The following is an 18,580-nucleotide window of genomic DNA, read 5'->3' on the forward strand; positions in this document are numbered from 1 at the left end:
TGGCACTGTAGGGCTCTGCCTGCAGCTGCACGGCTGTTGGTCATTGTGTAATTAGTGCCACTTTAAAAGACTTGATGCCCGACCACTCAGTGTCGGGTCATTGTTGCTGTTTGTTTGTTGCTGTGCGCACGTGTCATGTTTTGTTTTCTGTCTTGGGTTTTTTGCTACTTTAATTTTGTTGGACTTTATTTGAGTGAGTTTTTGGAGTTTGTTTCTCCGACGTACGTACTCCGGTTTGTGTTTTTTGTAAAATACATTTTGGTCAATCCACCCTGCTCCTCCCCGCCTCCCTGCTTTTTGGGGTCCTCCCAACAACTACCACCTTGCAAAACATGACACATTTCAGAGTATAATATGAGTTACTGATGTTGTTGTGATTTTTCGGGGTGTCCAATCAGGGGTCGCCACAGCAATTCACTTGCATGATTTCAATGTAACTTTTTTTTTTGCGGGGGGGGGGGGGGGGCACTTCTGTTGTATGAGAACTGTTCTGTTTGTGAGAGGATTGCAGTTGTGTGCGTGTACGTGCTTCTGAGTGACAGAGAGAATCCTGAATCGTGCTCCTTATGTCCTTTTATACACATGCGAGCACACCGACACGATGTGGGTGGAACCTGAGGGATGGGCTTGCACATACATAATTGACAGCACATTATCACACTCAGAAGCAGGTTTTGGACAACAGACAAGGTAAGGAAATGACTCGGTGAAATTGATAGTACAAAGTCTTATTTAAGCGGTTTTTTTTTAACACTTGGGGGTGTTTTTTATTTGAGGGAGGGGAAGTTAGATAGCTGTGGGGGTTGACTCCGGATTAATCACCCAGTGAGTTGTTTTAAAATAAATCACCAGTGTCGTGGGTGTGTGTGAGCGTGTGTGTGTCGAGGTCTTCCACTCGGCTCGGCTCACACGTTATTTTCTCTCCTGACGTCACTGGAGACGGAACCGGCAGTTCGGGCACTGCACACACCGGGAAAGTGCAACACGGAACCGGACTGGAGCGCAAGGAGGAGCCGGGGAAAGCCGAAGCAGGGTGATGTGAAGATCCATACCTTTGTCTTTTTTTCGGTACGATTTCCATCTATCCTCCTTTTTATTTAAAATCCGTACTGTGTGTATTTGAACGTTCCATCCACAAAATTAGCTCGTTTACAATAACGAGTGCGGCATTACGGGGTTTCCCATTCGGGGAAACAAAAAAAAAAAAGAATTCATGTTGAACGACCATTTCTTTATAATGTATCTACCGAATTGCATTTATCAGACCGTTTGTTCTCTTTGTGCCCACTGCCGTGGACAGTTAAAGTGGAGGCGATAACTGCCATTCAGTCACGCGTTGTGTATATTTGCTCCCATTTACAACAATCATTCATGTGCTGTAGATGCTGAGCAGGTTGGGAGAAGCCCTTTGACATAGCAGGTGATGGGAATTCCTCGTCTGTATGTTATACCTGACTTCAGGAACAATAAATCCGCATCACCATGGCAACACTATGAAGGTCGTCTCTTTGTCCACTCTGTTGACTTGGACTGGAGAGTCCTTGAGTGAACTCCCTGCAACTGAATATTTTCTCAGTAGCTCCACACATTCGCCTTGCAATGAAGTATAGGGGGGGGCAAGAAAATTACAAAAACTACGAAGTCAAAAGACAAATGTTTAAAAGTGCAGCCAAGTTAACATTTGTAGTTATTCACAGACATCCCCCGTTTCCCCAGAAAAAAAATACAATTCTTAGTGTTGGTTTCATCATTGTGTGTTGTAAATAAAATTTTCACTTTCTTGCTAATTGTATTTGGCTTAGCCGATGCTTTCTGAACGTCAAGATCAATAACTATCAAAATTACTCATATATACCGGTACATGTCCAACAAATTTGGAGACTAGTAAAAAAAAATAAAAATAAAAAACAATGTGAAATTATTTATTTTTGAGGAGGATTTATGTTTACTGATCATTCACGAGTTGCTTGACTTCCCTTCTGGCAGCTCTGGTTCATTGGCCCCGAACTTTGACCTTGAAGGTATGGCCCGTGAAGATCTCTGAAACAAAACAACCTATGGTGCATATCCAGTGTTTTTGTGAAAGAGTGAAAATACTTATAAAAAAAATGGATGCTTAGAGACACGAGAAATCAAAAATCAAAATCCACACTTTTTTTCCCTGTTATCGATTAATGAATTCATCTCCCACATTCACTTGTCCAACTTAGCTACCACATATGGTTTATCCCTTTATAAGGTTACAGATAAGTAGGGATGGTGCTACACCGGGGCTAGGGCGGGGCTATTGCCCCATCAGAAATTAGTGTGGCTCCGGTTAAGCCCCTCCAGCATTTTATTTGATATTCTACAAAATATTGGGATAGGCTCCAGCACGTCCGCGACCCTCGTGAGGATAAAGCGGTTCAGATAATAGATGGACATTCAAAAATTATTTTCTATTCCCCACATGAATCGGTCAAGTCCCTCTTTACCCCCGGGAGAGAAAAATCTCAAAGGCAACCCTGCAGAGTAGAACTTGACAAATGTGTTTGCACCTCCGCAGTGTGAGTGGAGAAGGCCTTGTAAGTGCATGCAGCCATGGGGAAAGACTACTACAAGATCCTGGGCATCCCCAAGGGCTCCAGTGAGGAAGACATCAAGAAGGCCTATCGACGCATGGCCCTGCGCTTCCACCCTGACAAGAACACCGAGGCCAATGCCGAGGAAAAGTTCAAAGAGATTGCTGAGGCCTATGAGGTGCTCAGCCACCCCAAGAAGAGGCTTGTCTATGACCAGCTCGGGGAGGAAGGTAAGCGGAGGCCCTAATGGCTTGGAGAAAGACTTTCAGAGTGCCCAAATGAAAAGTCTTGTGAAAGAGAGTTTATGATGGATTTTAACACAACATCAGGTAGAGATACATTTGTACAATTTAATGAGTCCCAATAGAATAGCTGTTCCAAAACGGTTGCCTCGACCAAGGTAATTCAACAAACAAGATGCAGTGTCATTCGACACCACTGCAAACTACAACCACAATAATAAAACACATTGTTAAATAAAAATCTTTCTGCAGGGTCAGGTCAAATCCAGATTGATACGCTACGTGTATGGGGTCTCGTTACATTGTACCTAATATTGTGACCTGCGAGGGTAATTTATTGAAATAGCTCTTGAGCCAATTTAGCATCTTCGACGCGAGTGCTGGACTTTTAAGGGTGTCACGCGCTAAGCTTAAAGACACATGGCTAAGATTGATGAGTCATGAATAGAGTTTGCATCCGTGGGTGTTTTGTGTCAGGCTAGTGTGTGTATGTGTGTGGGTTTCGAACTTGTGTCTTTAGGGATGGAGTTGCCAGATATTGCATACAAGCTAACAAACAAACTCATCTATTTTGGACAATGTACCTTGTCTAGACCTTTGTGTAGTGGTGGGGATTAAAATGGTATGATTACAGATTTTGGAAATCGACATACAAAAAAATAGTGGAAATATTGAAACATGGAAATGTATACCTTTTGGACAACAAGGGGGCACATGTGGCCGTTTGTCAGTTCCACGAGCATGTTGCATGTCTGAATGTAAAAGAGAGCGCATTAAGATTGTTCGCATTTATGTGGCATCCATTGTTGCTAGCGGGTCATAGTGTCAGGATTCTGGTTTTGTTTCGATTACGTTTTGGTTTTGTTTCCTCATATGCTTTTGTCTTCCTCGTTTGGTTTTGTGTCCACCGTTTGTCATCCGGGTCACTTGTGTCAACCAATCATGTCCCAAAACCCTTTGTGTCTTGTCCAGGTGTTCCTTGTTGTCTTGTCAGTTTTCTTGTATTTAGTTTCCTGGGTTCTGTCAGCCTTCGTCGGATCGTTGTGTTCCTGTCGTGTTGTTTTGTTTCTGCTGAAGTCATGTTTTGTTTCTTGTAGTGATGTTTTAGTTCCTGAAGTTTTGTTGTGACTTTGAATTTTGATCTTTTCAAGACTTTCTTCGTGCTTTCGATTGAGTTTTTTTCCAGTGTACCCCTGCAAGCGTTTTTTTTTTTTGTTCATACATTTTGTTCAGTACTTCCTGCCTCCCTGCTTTTTTGGGGTCCACTACCATCATGCATACGTGACACCTCCAGTCAATAGTTGGACTTAGAGAAAGGAAAAGCTGCTTTGCAAGTTGATACAAAGTTGTAAAATATCAATAACACTGTGTAGCAAACTATTGCATTGGCAGTTTATAATTAAAATTACTCGTGGTCTGTTGACCAAAATCTTACATGACATCGTCACAGGTTTCAAGACAGGAAGCAGCAGCTCGTCCGGTGCCCCCGGTACCTCAACGCACCACTACACTTTCCATGGAGACCCCCACGCCACCTTCGCTTCCTTCTTTGGTGGCTCCAATCCCTTTGATGTGTTTTTCAGCGCGAACCGTAGCCACGGCCGCGCCAACGGTTTCTCCTTCCACAACGACCACGGCAACGATGCCGAGCAGGACGTGGACATGGAGGAAGATGACCACTCCGCTCACTTGGGGAGGCAATTCGGCTTTGGCGGAGGGATGAAAAACGGCTTCCCAGGAGAGGGCCGGAGACGGAGGGGCGGGCTTTCAGAGTGCCCGGGGGGAGCTCGAAAGCAGCAGGACCCGCCGGTGGTCCACGAGCTGAAGGTCTCACTGGAGGAAATCTTCCACGGCTGCACCAAGCGCATGAAGATTACACGCCGCAGGCTGAACCCAGATGGGAGGAGCTTGAGGACAGAGGACAAGATTCTTAACATTGTGATCAAGAAAGGCTGGAAGGAGGGCACCAAGATCACCTTCCCCAAGGAGGGCGACCAGACCCCTGAGAATATTCCTGCTGACATTGCCTTTGTCCTCAAAGACAAGGGCCACGCCCACTTCAAGAGAGACGGTTCCAATATCATTTATAACTGCAAGATCAGCCTGAAAGAGGTAAGTCGCTCAGGTTCATCTCCTTTGCTCCTTTTCTGATTTATTTTTCAATTCTCAGTCAAAATCCTACTTCAAAGAAGTCTCTTTATTTTATGCTGAAATGATATGAGCTCATTCTGAAATGCCGCAAGATGTTCTTCTTCTAAATTTGTGGAGTAGGTAGCATGGACTACTCGCTGCCCGCAAACAGAAGCATGATGGAAAATGTTTGCGGAGGTTGGACAGGAAAGCAAGATTCCTTGTGACGTTGATGCTGGGGAAAGCAGGGTGGTAAATTTCTCAACATTATGCAGAGAAAAGTCTGGATGGCTACTGGCGTTGGTGGAAGTTAGCAGCTTCTCAGACGATCTAAAAATAGGGTATCTAGACGGTGCCAGCTGCACTCGAGCGCAAAAACTGTCACATCTCGATTTTCGCGCTGGCGCAAGCCTCGTTTTGCTCATTTGGGAATCGGGCAGACTGACCTGCACCATTGTGGACGTTCTGGTGTACCGAAAGGCACAGTTTAGGCATAGTTTATCATTTTGGGGCTGAAAGTAGATGAAATTTTACGCCTAAATATTGATACAGTTCGTGTCACGCAATTTTTGGCGGTTCTGCGCTCCCTGCATGTGATAGCATTTCATTTATAAATAATTAGACAACGGCATGCATCAAACCCTCATTGTAGAAATCAGTTCATTGAATTTCTTATTATTACTGTTGGCATATTATATTTGTGACCCCCCCCCCCCCCACCATGGCAAAGCTATGACTATGTAAATCAATTGAGGACGACGCCTCTCCATTTTAAAGGGAATAAGAGGAGCTGCTTCGATTGGCGGGGGAATCAAGTCGTCGGTGTTTACGCCCACAACGGCACACAATGCCAGTTTTTAACTAAACCAAGGTTCATGCGTCTTTCAAAAATACCATCTTGCTATAGACTTTCCCCAAGAGTTCCTTGCAGGATAAGTATATTTAGATAACGGTCATGTACCAGCCATGTATCGCTGAGTCAAACCTGTCAATGGCCAGGACAGTGTGAAATGGGTACTTTTGTGATTTGCGAAGCGGCAATTTATACGTCAGTGTCCTCGCAGCTCTGGTTCCTTTTTTTCCTAAATAAAATAATCTGCAACCAATTTATTACAGTACTTGATGGTAATGTTGTAAGAGGAGTTTGACATGATGTTTAAGTGTTTTACGATCATAGTTTTGGGGATCTTTAGGGTTGAAGCTAATAATATGGGCAATTGTTCACATATCTACAATAGTCACCCATTATTGTCACATTTTTGCTATTCATGTCAGGATTTGGTCCTTAACCCCCGCCAATAGTGAGGGTTCATTGTATTGTTGAATGACAGACTGCCAATCACCACTGTTAAAGGTACATTGGATGTGTGGCATCCTATTAGACGATGTACCTAATGTTGTGGACACTGAGTGTATTTTTAGATCCCTTTTGGTGTGACTGAGTAGTTAGTCATCAAAAACAATTTTTGAGGAGTGAGTGACTGTCTGTGTGTGTGTTTGTGTTGTTTGAGTGTGTACTAAATCAGCCTTGAGGGGATCTTCTGCCACAATATTGTGGTGAATGTGATGTCCTTGTGTGACCGGCGCAGAGCCGCCTCGCTCCTCTTGCTCAGTCGTCTGAGTAACTCGAAGCAGTCACCACCATAGGAAGGTGCGCATGCCCGATGTAAACATGCATTCAAGTGTGTGGAAACACATTTCAAAGTCAAAGACAGACTGCGGTGTGCACTTGTCTGATATTACTGTGACTAGCAGCACATTTAATTAAGTGCACCCACGAGTTCGAGGAGTGCAGCATACTCTGACTGCTTCGTACATGAGCTGCGCAAATTGTAATGTCTTTCAAATAGCCCTGCCTTTTTCTGGGACTAAGTGGAAGAGGTTGTCAAATATGTCGGAGGAGTTATTTGGACTCAAGTCAAGATGTCATTGTACAGTTTCCTTTTTGCAGAAAGAGTCTGTTTGGATGATGATTGGACTGCACACATCCCAAAGCCAAAGTAGGCAGCTCATGAAGCGATTTGGGGGATGTGGGATGGGGAGGATGGAAGCATGGCAGCTGTAACTGGGGAATAGTAGGGAAGTGGGTCGAATGCTTCAGTATCCAAAGCAAAGAGAAGTTCTTAATCCTTCCCTGAAGATGTGATGGTAAATGCTCTCATGTGCAACACAAGCACCAGCTTCCGTACACACACACACACACACACACACACACACTCACACACTACTAAATACTACTACGACTAAATACTGTGCAATGGGAATGCCGTAAGGAAAGGAAGTTGATTAAAATTTCCCAACCTTTATGGAGCCAAGGTGCATATTTTACATCCATCCATCCATTTTCCGAACCGCTTGATCCTCACTAGGGTCGCGGGGGGTGCTGGAGCCTATCCCAGCCATCTTCGGGCAGTAGGCGGGGGACACCCTGAATCAGTTGCCAGCCAGTGGGGAAAAAATCTCCCTGCAACACTACCAAACAAATTTGCCACAGTAATTGGAATTACTGTTTTTATGTACCTTGTGCCATGTAGTGAGTCATAGAGAATCGAAATATTCTGCCTCCCATTTTATGGTACGTCACTGGCAAAGTGAGATAAAGTTACATTATTTGTAGGATATAAATAATTTTTGGACCAGTTAAGTAATATTGGATAATTGCCCACCCTTTTACTAGTTGGGAATTGCTTGTTTAGAGCAATGAAAGTCATCATTGTGTGTGTGTGTGTCACGTCGAGACACTTCAATAGGTACACCTGTACAATTATATCATTGTCAGTGGATCTTATTAGATGGCGCAAGTGTACCTAAAGGCCCGTCCATCGTCATTTTGTGCTGCTCAGCGTGTGACAGCAGTCTCGGGCATTCAGAGATAAGGAAGTGAAACACATTGATTTCACTTTAGCACGCTCTGTCCTCTGTCAACAGTTTTTACATCCATGAATAGGATCGAGACAGACAGACATGTACGAATCAGGTCAAGTGTGACTGCTGTGTTTCGAACCTGTCAGCTTGGAAAATGAGGCAACTGAGAATAAAGACAAGAACTGAAGTGCTAAAACGTACTGATGTATGCACTTCAAAATAGAATACTTAATCAGTCGTGGATCAAGTCCAGACTGATGAATGATGAAAAGGGTTTTGATGTCGGGAAAATTATATTGTCGTATTAGAGGAAATACCTGTTGATTAAGAGGTGTGTCTCAATACGTTGGTCAGTATTATTTTCAGTAGCTCGGCATTTACACTTGACGACTGATGTTTCATAGTAACCAATCTGCACATTGCAAGAGGATGAGCCAGATTAGTCCATCACAGTCACAGACTTGCTCTACTGTAGCATGGTAGATAAAAAAGTGTCTGATGTCATGTTTGGAAAAATCAGCATGTACTCTGGTGGACAAGCGGCTGCTTTGCTGACTTGAACCTCAGCACAAGTTCACAAGTCTGACTCTGGTGGTTAAAATTCCCACGAGACCAGACATTAAAATCCCCTTAAAGTAGCACCACATTATGTGAGTGTAATGACAGCGACTGGTTTAACTTGGAGCTTATGCAAGTGTCAGAATAGCCCAAATCACTCTTACATCATAACATTACATCAATGTCTGCTTGCCTTGGATGGAAATTCCTATAAGATGTAAACTCGAACTAATATCAAACTGTTTTTTTTTTTTTTTAGCAAGCTTGACATTTTTTCCTTAGAGCTTTAACATATCTGCCTTTTAAATTGCTAATTATTTGTGACAGTCTGTGACTATGCTTGAATTTATCAGGCATTGTGATAAGGTGATGAAGCTTTGAGTGTGTGCGCGCGCGTGTGTGTGTGCATGCTGCCATACCGTGTGACAAGTCCTCCAACTATTTACGAACTCAGCCGACTCCTGCCTCTCTTCATTAGCGCTGGCCATGAGAAGATTGCTAAAATTAGTCTTTGTGTAATGTGTATCTTCTCACACACACACACACACACACACTGCACAAGCCCCAAAAAGTTTTCCACTACATGTGTTTTTCTTGCTCTCTGGACGGAGACCCACATTGTTTCTTCCAAAAAGATATGACCTCTTTCACACATTTAATCTTGGTGCTTAATCATTAGCATCAGGCACGGCCGGAAAATAGTTTTTGTTCCCCGTTCTTGGAAGCATGAAGTCATCCATACACTTGTGGCTTTAGAATTTCATTCCTTCCAAGAGTATTCATCGGCGTCTATTCTTTGCCCCGCAGGCGTTGTGCGGCTGCACCGTTAGCATCCCCACGCTGGAAAAGCGGCTCATCTCCCTGCCCTGTCATGACATCATCAAACCCGGGACGGTGAAGCGACTCAGAGGGGAAGGCCTGCCTTTCCCCAAGAACCCTTCACAATGCGGTGACCTCATCGTGGAGTTCTCGGTGCGTTTTCCCGACAGGATCCCGCCACAGTCCAAAGAGATCATCAGACTACACCTCCCTCCATCGTAGGAAAGAATCGCACGCAAAAGATGGATCTGGAGCCTCTCCGTTATGAACCGTCCCATGATCCTTGTTACTCCACGCAGCATATTGTCAGGTACTCTTCTGGATTCACAGACGGGAGGTGATGGAATGACACGCTCACCGGACACTTTACTAGGCACACTTGCACAATCGAACCGGATCCGCAACAAGAGCTGCAATCAAACATTCTGCCTTGACCGAGGTTTGACTGCCACTGTCAGAAACACAGTGTGTGTTGTTTTTCTTGTGGTTTAGAGTGGCTTTGAATTACACCGCATTACACCGAGAGGTATTTCGAACGAATTTGTTTACTTGACATCGGAGCCAAACTAACCGTGTTGTTAGTAAATTTGGATTCATTCATTCCGACCCAACATGATACTTGTCAATTATTACAGTGTAGTGCATGGGTGTCCAAACTACGGCACGGGGGGTCAATTGCAGCCCGCCGTCCCTTTTTAGCGGCCGTGACATGACCCCAAAAATAAAAATGACTTTGACACGGGTCCAAGCTTAGTTAAAAAAGGTGGGCAGAGTGAGAAAGCACGGTGTCGGAAAAATAGGTGCCATGACTATTAATAAATTTGTTTATCGACTGTAGAACTATTTTCGATATTTGAAGATATAAATAAACCATGTATGATTAAAAGAATAACACAATTTAGCTTCAAAACACTGGAGTGAAGAAAGAACATTCAACTTGAGAGGCAAAAATAGTTTCTTCCACTTGGTGCTCTATAGCTGATTTATGAAGTCATCACATTAATGATCTTGAAGAAACTGTTTGGAAAAATACAGCGTAGTCACTTTATTACAATTTTTCGGGGGGCTCTGAATGTGGAGGTGGGATTTAGCTGCTGTTCGGTGCAGAGCTGGATCTACTCTTTGAGATAGACGACTGTTGGCCACCCCTAAAAATCCTCAACTATTTGACATCTTTCTTGATTGACTTTAGCACATTACAAAAAGTTGAAGAATTTTAAAGTGGCCCTTTCACCCTTCCATTTTCCTGCAGGCGGCCCTCAAATGAAAAAAGTTTGGAGGCCCCTGGTGGAGTGTATATTTGAAACATTTTCACCATTCTTGGTATCCTCTACAGTTGTATAAATATCCCCGGTCACTATTTTAAGGAAATACAGTACAGGATACTGAAATATCAAACAGGTATTGTGGTATAAATACCACACAGGTATTGTTTATTTATTTATTTATTTTCTCAATATCTTTTTGAACAGTTTTCAAAACAATCATTGATATCACTGGTTTTCGATGCCACAATTGTGTGATCCACTTCTATTACTACAAAGATTACAACAGCGCCTTTGATTTCTTCCTTGACCGTACCAGCAGGCCGGCATTTCTTTCAATCTACCGGGAGCATCGCGTTTTCATGACGTCGCCATATGATCTGCCTCCCTCACCATCGGTTGTCTCAACGCTTTGTATTGCAATACCACATAACAAATTCTTATCATCAACCTTAACAACTGGAATTGGAATAATAACGGGGAATGACAATCGTATACTGACTAAGCTCAGAACCTGCACAGAAAATCGGTGCTTTCCGTTTGAACCACATAGCCAGGCTCACTATTTATGTGCCTTAGCCAGGTGTTGCATCACACACACACACACACACACACACAAACGCACAAGTAACAACATAACACCCAACCAGCCATGTAAAATGCACACCCGATGAGTAACTGTAAGCAAGCGACCTTAAAAGCAGTCAACACATTGTACTGTGTTACACGCAACAAAACAAATCCTGAGGAATCATTGATCTTGCTGTTAAGTGCAATTCAGCACAAGTTGAACTTCCCAGAGGAGTTCAAGTATACCACTGAATCGAGACGGATAATAAATACCATGATAACGATTCCTCTGGGGATGCCGTCTTGATGCTTGTTTTGTTTCGCTTTCTCTCGCCATTTGAAGGCCATGTCTTGGTGCTACTGTGAGCATTGCCGACAACATAACAAATCAATGTCTACTTTTGTTTTGTTGTTTCATAGACTATTTATTGATTAGTATTTTAAAATTTGCTTGTGCCATGCTTATCATCTGTACGTTGATATTTGCACTTTTTTAGAGTAGAAGCCCTTGTACATAACGTATTATAAAAGTGCATCTGCTGTGTCATGTTTCATCCTGGAGGGGGCGGTCTTGATCTCCACCTTTTGGTATTTCTACACTATTTAACAGACCGCCATGTTGAAATGAGTGTATTGTCGTTGGACTTAACATTTGGTACACCTGCACAATCTCATGAGATCCAGTATCAGCTCGCATTAATCGAGAAGGTGCACTCAATGAAGTGGCCAGTGATTGTGCACTGTATTGTTTCGGGAAAACACCCTGATCAATAACACTGATCAACTACAAATTTTAATCAGAGATGGTTTGATGTGTCCCTTAATGAATTTTTTATGCTGAGTTTAATACAATAATATTTTTCCTAGCAAGTCAAGTTTTGAGATATCCTCATTTTTGGTTTTTAAGTTTGACCGATAAAACTTGCACGATACGAATTTTAGTATGAGTTGTAATCAGCTGTTGCTGAACTTCGTAAAGTTTACAAAATATACTCTATTTCCTATTATATTTTTGTTAATATAATAATAAGAAGAACTATTATTATTTGTTGTTATTGTAAAAACCTCATGTGCTCGAGAAAAAAACAAGGGCAGATTCAGACTTAGGGCAAAAAACTCATCTTGAAAAGTGTACTGTACTTGCATCTCTGATTAAAAATAAATAGTCAGAATTTATTGATCAGTGTAACCGTAAATGCACTTGACAGAAGGTAACTAAAGAAGGCCTGAATAATAAAAGGTGTGTCCTAATGTGACCTTGGCTGCAGCCAGAATGCATGTATGCCGCTGCTGAAAGACTCACCGCTTGTGCGCGTTTGGCAATATTCTTTGTTATAAAATGGCATCAAATAAATGTTTGAAGCTGATGGTATGGTGTGTTATTCTAGAAATGTGTCAAAATTGTTGCCTGAAATAACAAAATCATTCCTATACCACACTGCATTGTCATAACCATACTATGTTGGTGAAAATAATGGTAGACATGCTCGGAAAGGTTGTATTAACATTAATATGGTATTGACATTAATATGTTAATATTCAAGTTCTCTTCGGCACTTGGACAGACACTCAAACAGATGGGTTTTTTTTGTTGTTGTTGTTTGAGTCAACTCAAAAACTTCCTTTACAATAAAATGCTTGTCGCAGCCCCACTCAACATTGTATTCCGTTGCGTTTGTGGAATTAGGAAACAAAGTCGTTACCTGAGCCCTGAGCTACTGTAATGTAATTTTGTAATTTTCCGTCAACTGCAAGTGGTAAAATGGCCGCCCCCTGGAGATGGCTCAAAATGGGTGGATTTTGTTGCTCAATTCATCATCCACAAGGGGAGAGCTTGCAGCTTATTTCTGCTTCCACAATGTAAAGCGTGGCATGCGCTTCGACCACCCTGATTTTTGATGGAAACAAGGGGAGCCGCTTAGACTGGCTGAGATTCAGATCTGTTCCATTCCTCAATGGCAAAAATGGCGCATTAGGCCCATTTCTACGTGTGCAAAGTCTCGGAAAATACCAAAAGAACAAAAACTCTACCCAAGCACACAGTGAGCCTGTACCTTGTGCTAGACTTGCGCCAGGCACGAAAATTGGCCCCTTGATGTCACTAAGTGCTTTGGTCCATTTCTTGAATTGTCTTTGACATTTGCAAAACAATAAGTGCATTTCTCAAAATAATTTGAGGAAATAGTATGACATCTTGGCTACCTGCAAATGCCAGTCGAGCTCAAAATGCTTCGTTCAGCTCTGAAGGCAGTGGAGTCACGTTGCCAATATAATAGTTTACTCTGAAAAGAGGTCATGATGTAAACAATGGCAAAAGTTTTGCATTTAAATTTTCTGTGTTAGTACTCTAATTTGCTGGCAGTCCATCTCATTGCAGGACAGATAGGAAAAGACTGTACTACATTACAAAACAAAAACAAAAGTAGAAATGTCAACCAATGTTGGACAAGAAAAAAAATGAACCGTTTTTTATATGCGCAATTGACACTATAATGCACCAGTTGACAAGGTAGTTTTGGGAATTCCAATTCAGATCTGAGAAAGGTACTAAAGTAACTGAGGAAGAACTGTAAGAATTGCATCCAGCCTTTTTTTTTGACAGCTTGTGTGCTGATGCAGTGAGCTCCATGGAGTTTGGACATCAGCTTCGGTTACAGATCAACAAGTTTGGAAGACTTTGACCTTGGTCTGTTAAAAACCCCTACAGACAATTTTTCTTCTGTGCGGGATCACGAGAGTACCAAAGAACAAGTAGATCCAGGTAGGACCATGCCATTTTTAGCACTTTTTGCAATCCAAAGCAATCGGATGGAACACGTGACTTGTGTTCAGACCAATTCAAATCGTGTGCTTCTGAGTGCACATGAATACTGAAGCACGGGAAGTCTGCTGAGATGAGCGACACTAACTTGCCGTCACTAATGCGTTCTTGCTGCTTCGGCTATTTCTAGCAAGCGGGCAGAGTTCACTGAGGTTGCAATTACTGGATGTCCATTTATATCTCCAAAACACACATAGCCAAGCAAAGTTAAATAAAATACTTTTTGCTCTTGCCAGGTTGAATGGAGTTCAAAAGCCTTACGCTTTGTCCAAGGATTAATGCGTTCACAAGTGGATACCACTCAGTAGTAGGAAGTAACAAAGTACAAATACTATTGTTGCTATACTTAAGTAGATTTTTCAGATGGCCACGTGTATTTTTCCAGAGAGAGAGAGACAGTAGTTGACTGGTTAGTGCATCGGCCTCACAGTGCAGAGGTTCAGGGTTTGATTCCGGCTTCGGCCTCCCTGTGTGGAGTTTGCATGTTCTCCCCGTGCCTGCGTGGGTTTTCTCCATGTACTCCAGTTTCCTCCCACATTCTAAAGACATGCTTGGCAGGTTCATGGAACACTCTAAATGGTCCTTAGGTATGATTGTGAGCGTCAATAGTTGTTTGTCTCTGTGCCCTGCGATTGGCTGGCAACCGGTTCAGGCTGTCCCCGCCTCCTGCCCGAAGACAGCTGGGATAAAGTCCAGCACACCACGCGACGCTTGTGAGGCTAAGCGGATCAGAAAATGGATGGATGCATGGATGGATAGATAGATGTGCCGCAGCCTAGCCCAGTCGTCTTCGTGCGATAAGCGGGGTACAACCTGAACTGCTTGCCAGCCAATCACAGGGCACATATAATCAAACAGCCATTTGCGCTCACAGTCAAATCTCGGGACAATTCGTTGTGATCAGTGAACCTACCATGTAATGTTTTTGGAATGTGGGAGGAAACCCGGGGTACCCGGAGAAAACCCACCCAGGCATGGGGAGGTGACTGGACACACTTTCACCTTATGAGTCAACTGCACAGAAGTGGAACATGAGCGCCTTCATGACGTTGACGACAGGCCAGAAGATGCCCACGGTTGGGCTCGGAACGTGGAAAAGTGCGCCGGGACAGGTAGAGGCAATTATGTACTCAATGGACATTGCGCTATTACTGGTGCTGGATCACAAATTCTATACTTAATGTCGTGTCCTGAATGGTTATGCTGACACAATTGGTTTCTTTTCAGGTGAAACAGGCTGTGCTGACTGCTTTGGATTGTGGCTATCGACACATAGACTGTGCGGCAGCGTATGGTAATGAAGAGGAGGTGGGAGAGGCTTTGGCTCTCAGGGTCGGTCCGGGCAAGGTGATGTTGTCAAGTATTTGGTAAAAGTCACCTATTTCAATTTAAATGTGCAGATTCACCCACATCCATATTGTATAGCTCTTTTTGTTTGTTATTTTGTTCATGCAAAGCCTCATGACTTTTCTTGTTTTGAAATGATCAGATCAATTTAACCTTGAATATAAATCAAAGGAAATGAATTGGATGTCAGTCTTATTTGGTTTGGGGGGTGGGTGAAGAGGTTGGGTGAAGAATCAGATATGTTAAAATTAGTAATTTGGTCGTTTGACGGTTTACCGTGGTTTTAAAATGTCATGGTTTCACTTTATGCTAAAACTGTCATATTTATCGGCTGAAATATGATTGGCTGCTTGCAGGGAGATCACTTAACGAGCCGCCTAGGCCCGGCCACTTTGATTTTCTCCTTCCCAGCTGAGCAGAGAGGGGAGGGGTGAGCATTTACAGGGAGGAGCGATAGGACGGTGGGCAAATGTGCAAACTCTAGCAGATGTCTTTTTGCTTTGTCAACATTTTCTATGCTGCGTATTCCCATGAGGGTTTTTGGCGAGCTGGCACTAGATGAGAGCTAAACAATTGTGAGCTCCACTAACGCAACAGGAAATGTAACCCAAGTGTTTGTTTGTTGTATTACCTGCAGGCTTTGCGTCGTGACCAAGTGTTTGTAACGTCTAAACTGTGGAACACCAAACATGAGCCCTCAGATGTCGAGAAAGCGTGCAGGACCACCCTGGCCCACTTGGGTCTCTCCTACGTGGACCTTTATCTGATGCACTGGCCCATGGCCTTTCAGTGGGTGGTTGCAGCACATTCCACCGCACTGTATGTATGAGTCATGTTGCGTGTTCTTCATATGTTCAGACCGGGAAAGGAGCTGATGCCTCGGCATGAAGATGGAAGTGTGTGTTACTCAGACACACACTACACGGAGACTTGGGCCGCCATGGAGGACCTTGTGGACAGAGGCCTAGTCAAAGCCATTGGGCTGTCCAACTTCAATTCAAGGCAGATGGATGACATCATCAGAATGGCCAGACACCAACCTGTGGTAAACCAGGTAAACCACAACTATCTCCACATGCTCTTAGAACTGCTGGGTTAAAAATAAGCCAAAGTCGGTGAAATTGCTGGGTCGAAAAGGGACTGAGCCATTGCTGGGTTTGAACCTGTAAACTGCGCTGATATCTATCGCTCATTTTTTGCTTTCTTTCCATTTAAATGTTTCTACCTTTGTGCTTATTTGTTCAATCAATCAATTAGTCATTTTTAGTATACCCAGCACATGGGTTGAGGATTTAAAGTTATCAATATAACTGTGGTTAAAAGTAGTGATTTTTACGAACAACATTACACGCCTGTTTTGTTAAAAATGAATCGCTCTATGCTCCTGGCAGTCGGCATCAAAGGAACTTTCAGATGCTCAGAACATTGTGAGCATCCAAATTCAAAAACAGTTTTCATGTCTCTCTTGCTGCAGGTGGAATGTCATCCATATTTGTCCCAAGCAGATTTGCTGGCTCACTGTCGGTGAGTATCAACGTTGGATTCCCCCCCCCCCCCCTTTTGTTTTCTACTCAAAGCAGAGGCTGCGCTCAAACATGTGCCTCAGGTCAGTGGCAGTTTGCCTGACAGCCTACAGTCCTCTGGGCAGCGGGGATCGACCCTGGGCCTCCGCCGAGGAACCGTGTCTGCTGCAGGATCCCCGACTGGGAGAAATAGCTCAACGATACCACAAGACACCTGCCCAGATCATACTCAGGTTGGAGGGTTTCAATTTCAACCGATTCGAAAAATCTAATGAGATCCAGCAGCAAAGCTGTGTAAACATACAGCACAGGTGTCAAACTCAAGGCCCAGGGGCCCGATCTGGCCCGCCAGGTCATTTTATCTGGCCCGCGAAAGCAAATCATGTGTGTCAACTTGTTAAAATGTGTCCCGAAATGTCAAATTGTCATGTGTAATAAATAACGTTGAGATTTTGCAATCATTTTGTGAAACAGTTTACACTCACTTGAACAATAATTGAACAAACTGTTATAATTGACTTGACTTATTTCAAAACTAGTAATCTGTTAATTTGTTGTGGACAAATAATTTTGTGGTTTCACTGTCATAATGGCCCTCCGAGGGAAAACGTAACTCCAAATGGCCCTCGACTAAAATGAGTTTGACACCCCTGACATACGGTACATTAACATGCATACCATGTTATATGACAACCCATTTGCATACCTCTTTTTACCAAGAACATTTAACGGGTTCACCCAATGTGGCGGCCCGGATGTGTACGCATGTCAAAATGCTGTCAATTACTATCTGCAGGTGGCACATCCAGAGGGGCGTCGTGTGCATCCCCAAAAGCGTGACCCCTTCCAGGATCCAGCAGAACCTGCAGCTTTTTGACTTTGCCCTGTTAGAGGAGGACATGAAGCTGGTGGACGCCTTAAATCGCAGCCAACGCTTCATCGTCCCAACAGTTGAGGTGAGTGCCATGCATGCACTCACGCAACATGGCAGTGGATATGTTCTCAGTGACTCGACCAATTTGCTTTTCCACAGAGGGACAACAAGAGACTTTGGCGAGATGCTGAACACCCTCATTTCCCCTTCAATGACTCTTACTGAGTCAACACAAAATCATCTTTTCCCTCCACTCAATTCAGAGCAGAGCATTTTTGTACGAAGGCACTTCCAATGAAGTTGGGACGTTGTGTTAACAAAAACAGAACCCTATGATTTGCAAATTATGGTCAACCTATTTTCAAATGAATGCATTACAAAGAGAAGATATTCGATTCAAACTGATAAAACTTGTTTTGAGCAAATAATCATGAACTTAGAATGTTTTGGCTGCAACATGTTTCAAAGCAGCTAGGACAAGGTCCTGTTTACCACTGTTACACCTTTTCTTTTTACAAACGTTTGGGATTGGAGGACACTAATTGTTGAAGCTTTGCAGCTAGAATTCTTTCCCCATTCTTGCTTAATGTACAGCTTCAGCTGTTCAACAAGCTCATTTAAGGAGTTTGACAGCACAAAAATGTTGAATGTTTTCACACGATTGAAAGTTGCAGAGTGTGTGTGGCATTGATACAATATTAAGATTAACCACAGCCCACTTAAAGCTTCCTAATAGACAGTTTTGACAATTGGCAAACTCCCAGCATGTCCAAAAAATGTTGGGGCTGGCACAGATGCATTGTGGGACAAATGTCAATTGGGAGAGCAGGATTAGACTCTCCAAATTTCCCTGATCAAACCCTGTTGCAGAGTGACACTGTGCAGTCAGCACCAGAATTGCCCGCAGCAATCAGTAAATCAACAGTGTCACACCTCTCGTTTGGATCACACCAACAGAGGATAGACATGAAATGTGTCATTAAAATCATATGAACCCAAGACATG

The 18,580-nt window shown here is 43.2% G+C and overlaps 2 protein-coding genes across 5 annotated transcripts; both read left to right on the plus strand.

Moving 5' to 3' along the window:
* Nucleotides 1-844: 844 nt before the first annotated feature.
* Nucleotides 845-12,377, plus strand: dnajb5 (DnaJ heat shock protein family (Hsp40) member B5). Of its 3 annotated transcripts, none has more exons than XM_086112323.1 (4): nt 845-1,068; nt 1,383-2,791; nt 4,254-4,915; nt 9,164-12,377. In XM_086112323.1, exons 2-4 carry the CDS (start codon nt 2,581-2,583, stop codon nt 9,395-9,397), a joined length of 1,107 nt encoding a protein of 368 aa, XP_085968449.1. In that variant the 5' UTR covers nt 845-1,068; nt 1,383-2,580; the 3' UTR covers nt 9,398-12,377. The 3 variants fall into 3 exon arrangements, with proteins under 3 accessions (XP_085968449.1, XP_085968450.1, XP_085968448.1); XM_086112324.1 differs by having other exon boundaries at nt 2,546-2,791; XM_086112322.1 differs by having other exon boundaries at nt 845-2,791.
* A 1,269-nt stretch (nt 12,378-13,646) lies between these two features.
* On the plus strand, nt 13,647-18,574 carry akr1a1a (aldo-keto reductase family 1, member A1a (aldehyde reductase)). Of its 2 annotated transcripts, none has more exons than XM_086110905.1 (9): nt 13,647-13,771; nt 14,854-14,943; nt 15,059-15,178; nt 15,816-15,967; nt 16,037-16,232; nt 16,653-16,702; nt 16,785-16,934; nt 17,498-17,657; nt 17,735-18,574. In XM_086110905.1, exons 2-9 carry the CDS (start codon nt 14,863-14,865, stop codon nt 17,798-17,800), a joined length of 975 nt encoding a protein of 324 aa, XP_085967031.1. In that variant the 5' UTR covers nt 13,647-13,771; nt 14,854-14,862; the 3' UTR covers nt 17,801-18,574. The 2 variants fall into 2 exon arrangements, with proteins under 2 accessions (XP_085967031.1, XP_085967032.1); XM_086110906.1 differs by having other exon boundaries at nt 13,713-13,771; nt 14,771-14,943.
* Nucleotides 18,575-18,580: the final 6 nt, after the last annotated feature.

Source organism: Hippocampus guttulatus, chromosome 5, assembly GCF_054856545.1.
Source record: "Hippocampus guttulatus isolate MCC_2025c chromosome 5, RoL_Hgut_1.0, whole genome shotgun sequence".
Taxonomy (NCBI): domain Eukaryota; kingdom Metazoa; phylum Chordata; class Actinopteri; order Syngnathiformes; family Syngnathidae; genus Hippocampus; species Hippocampus guttulatus.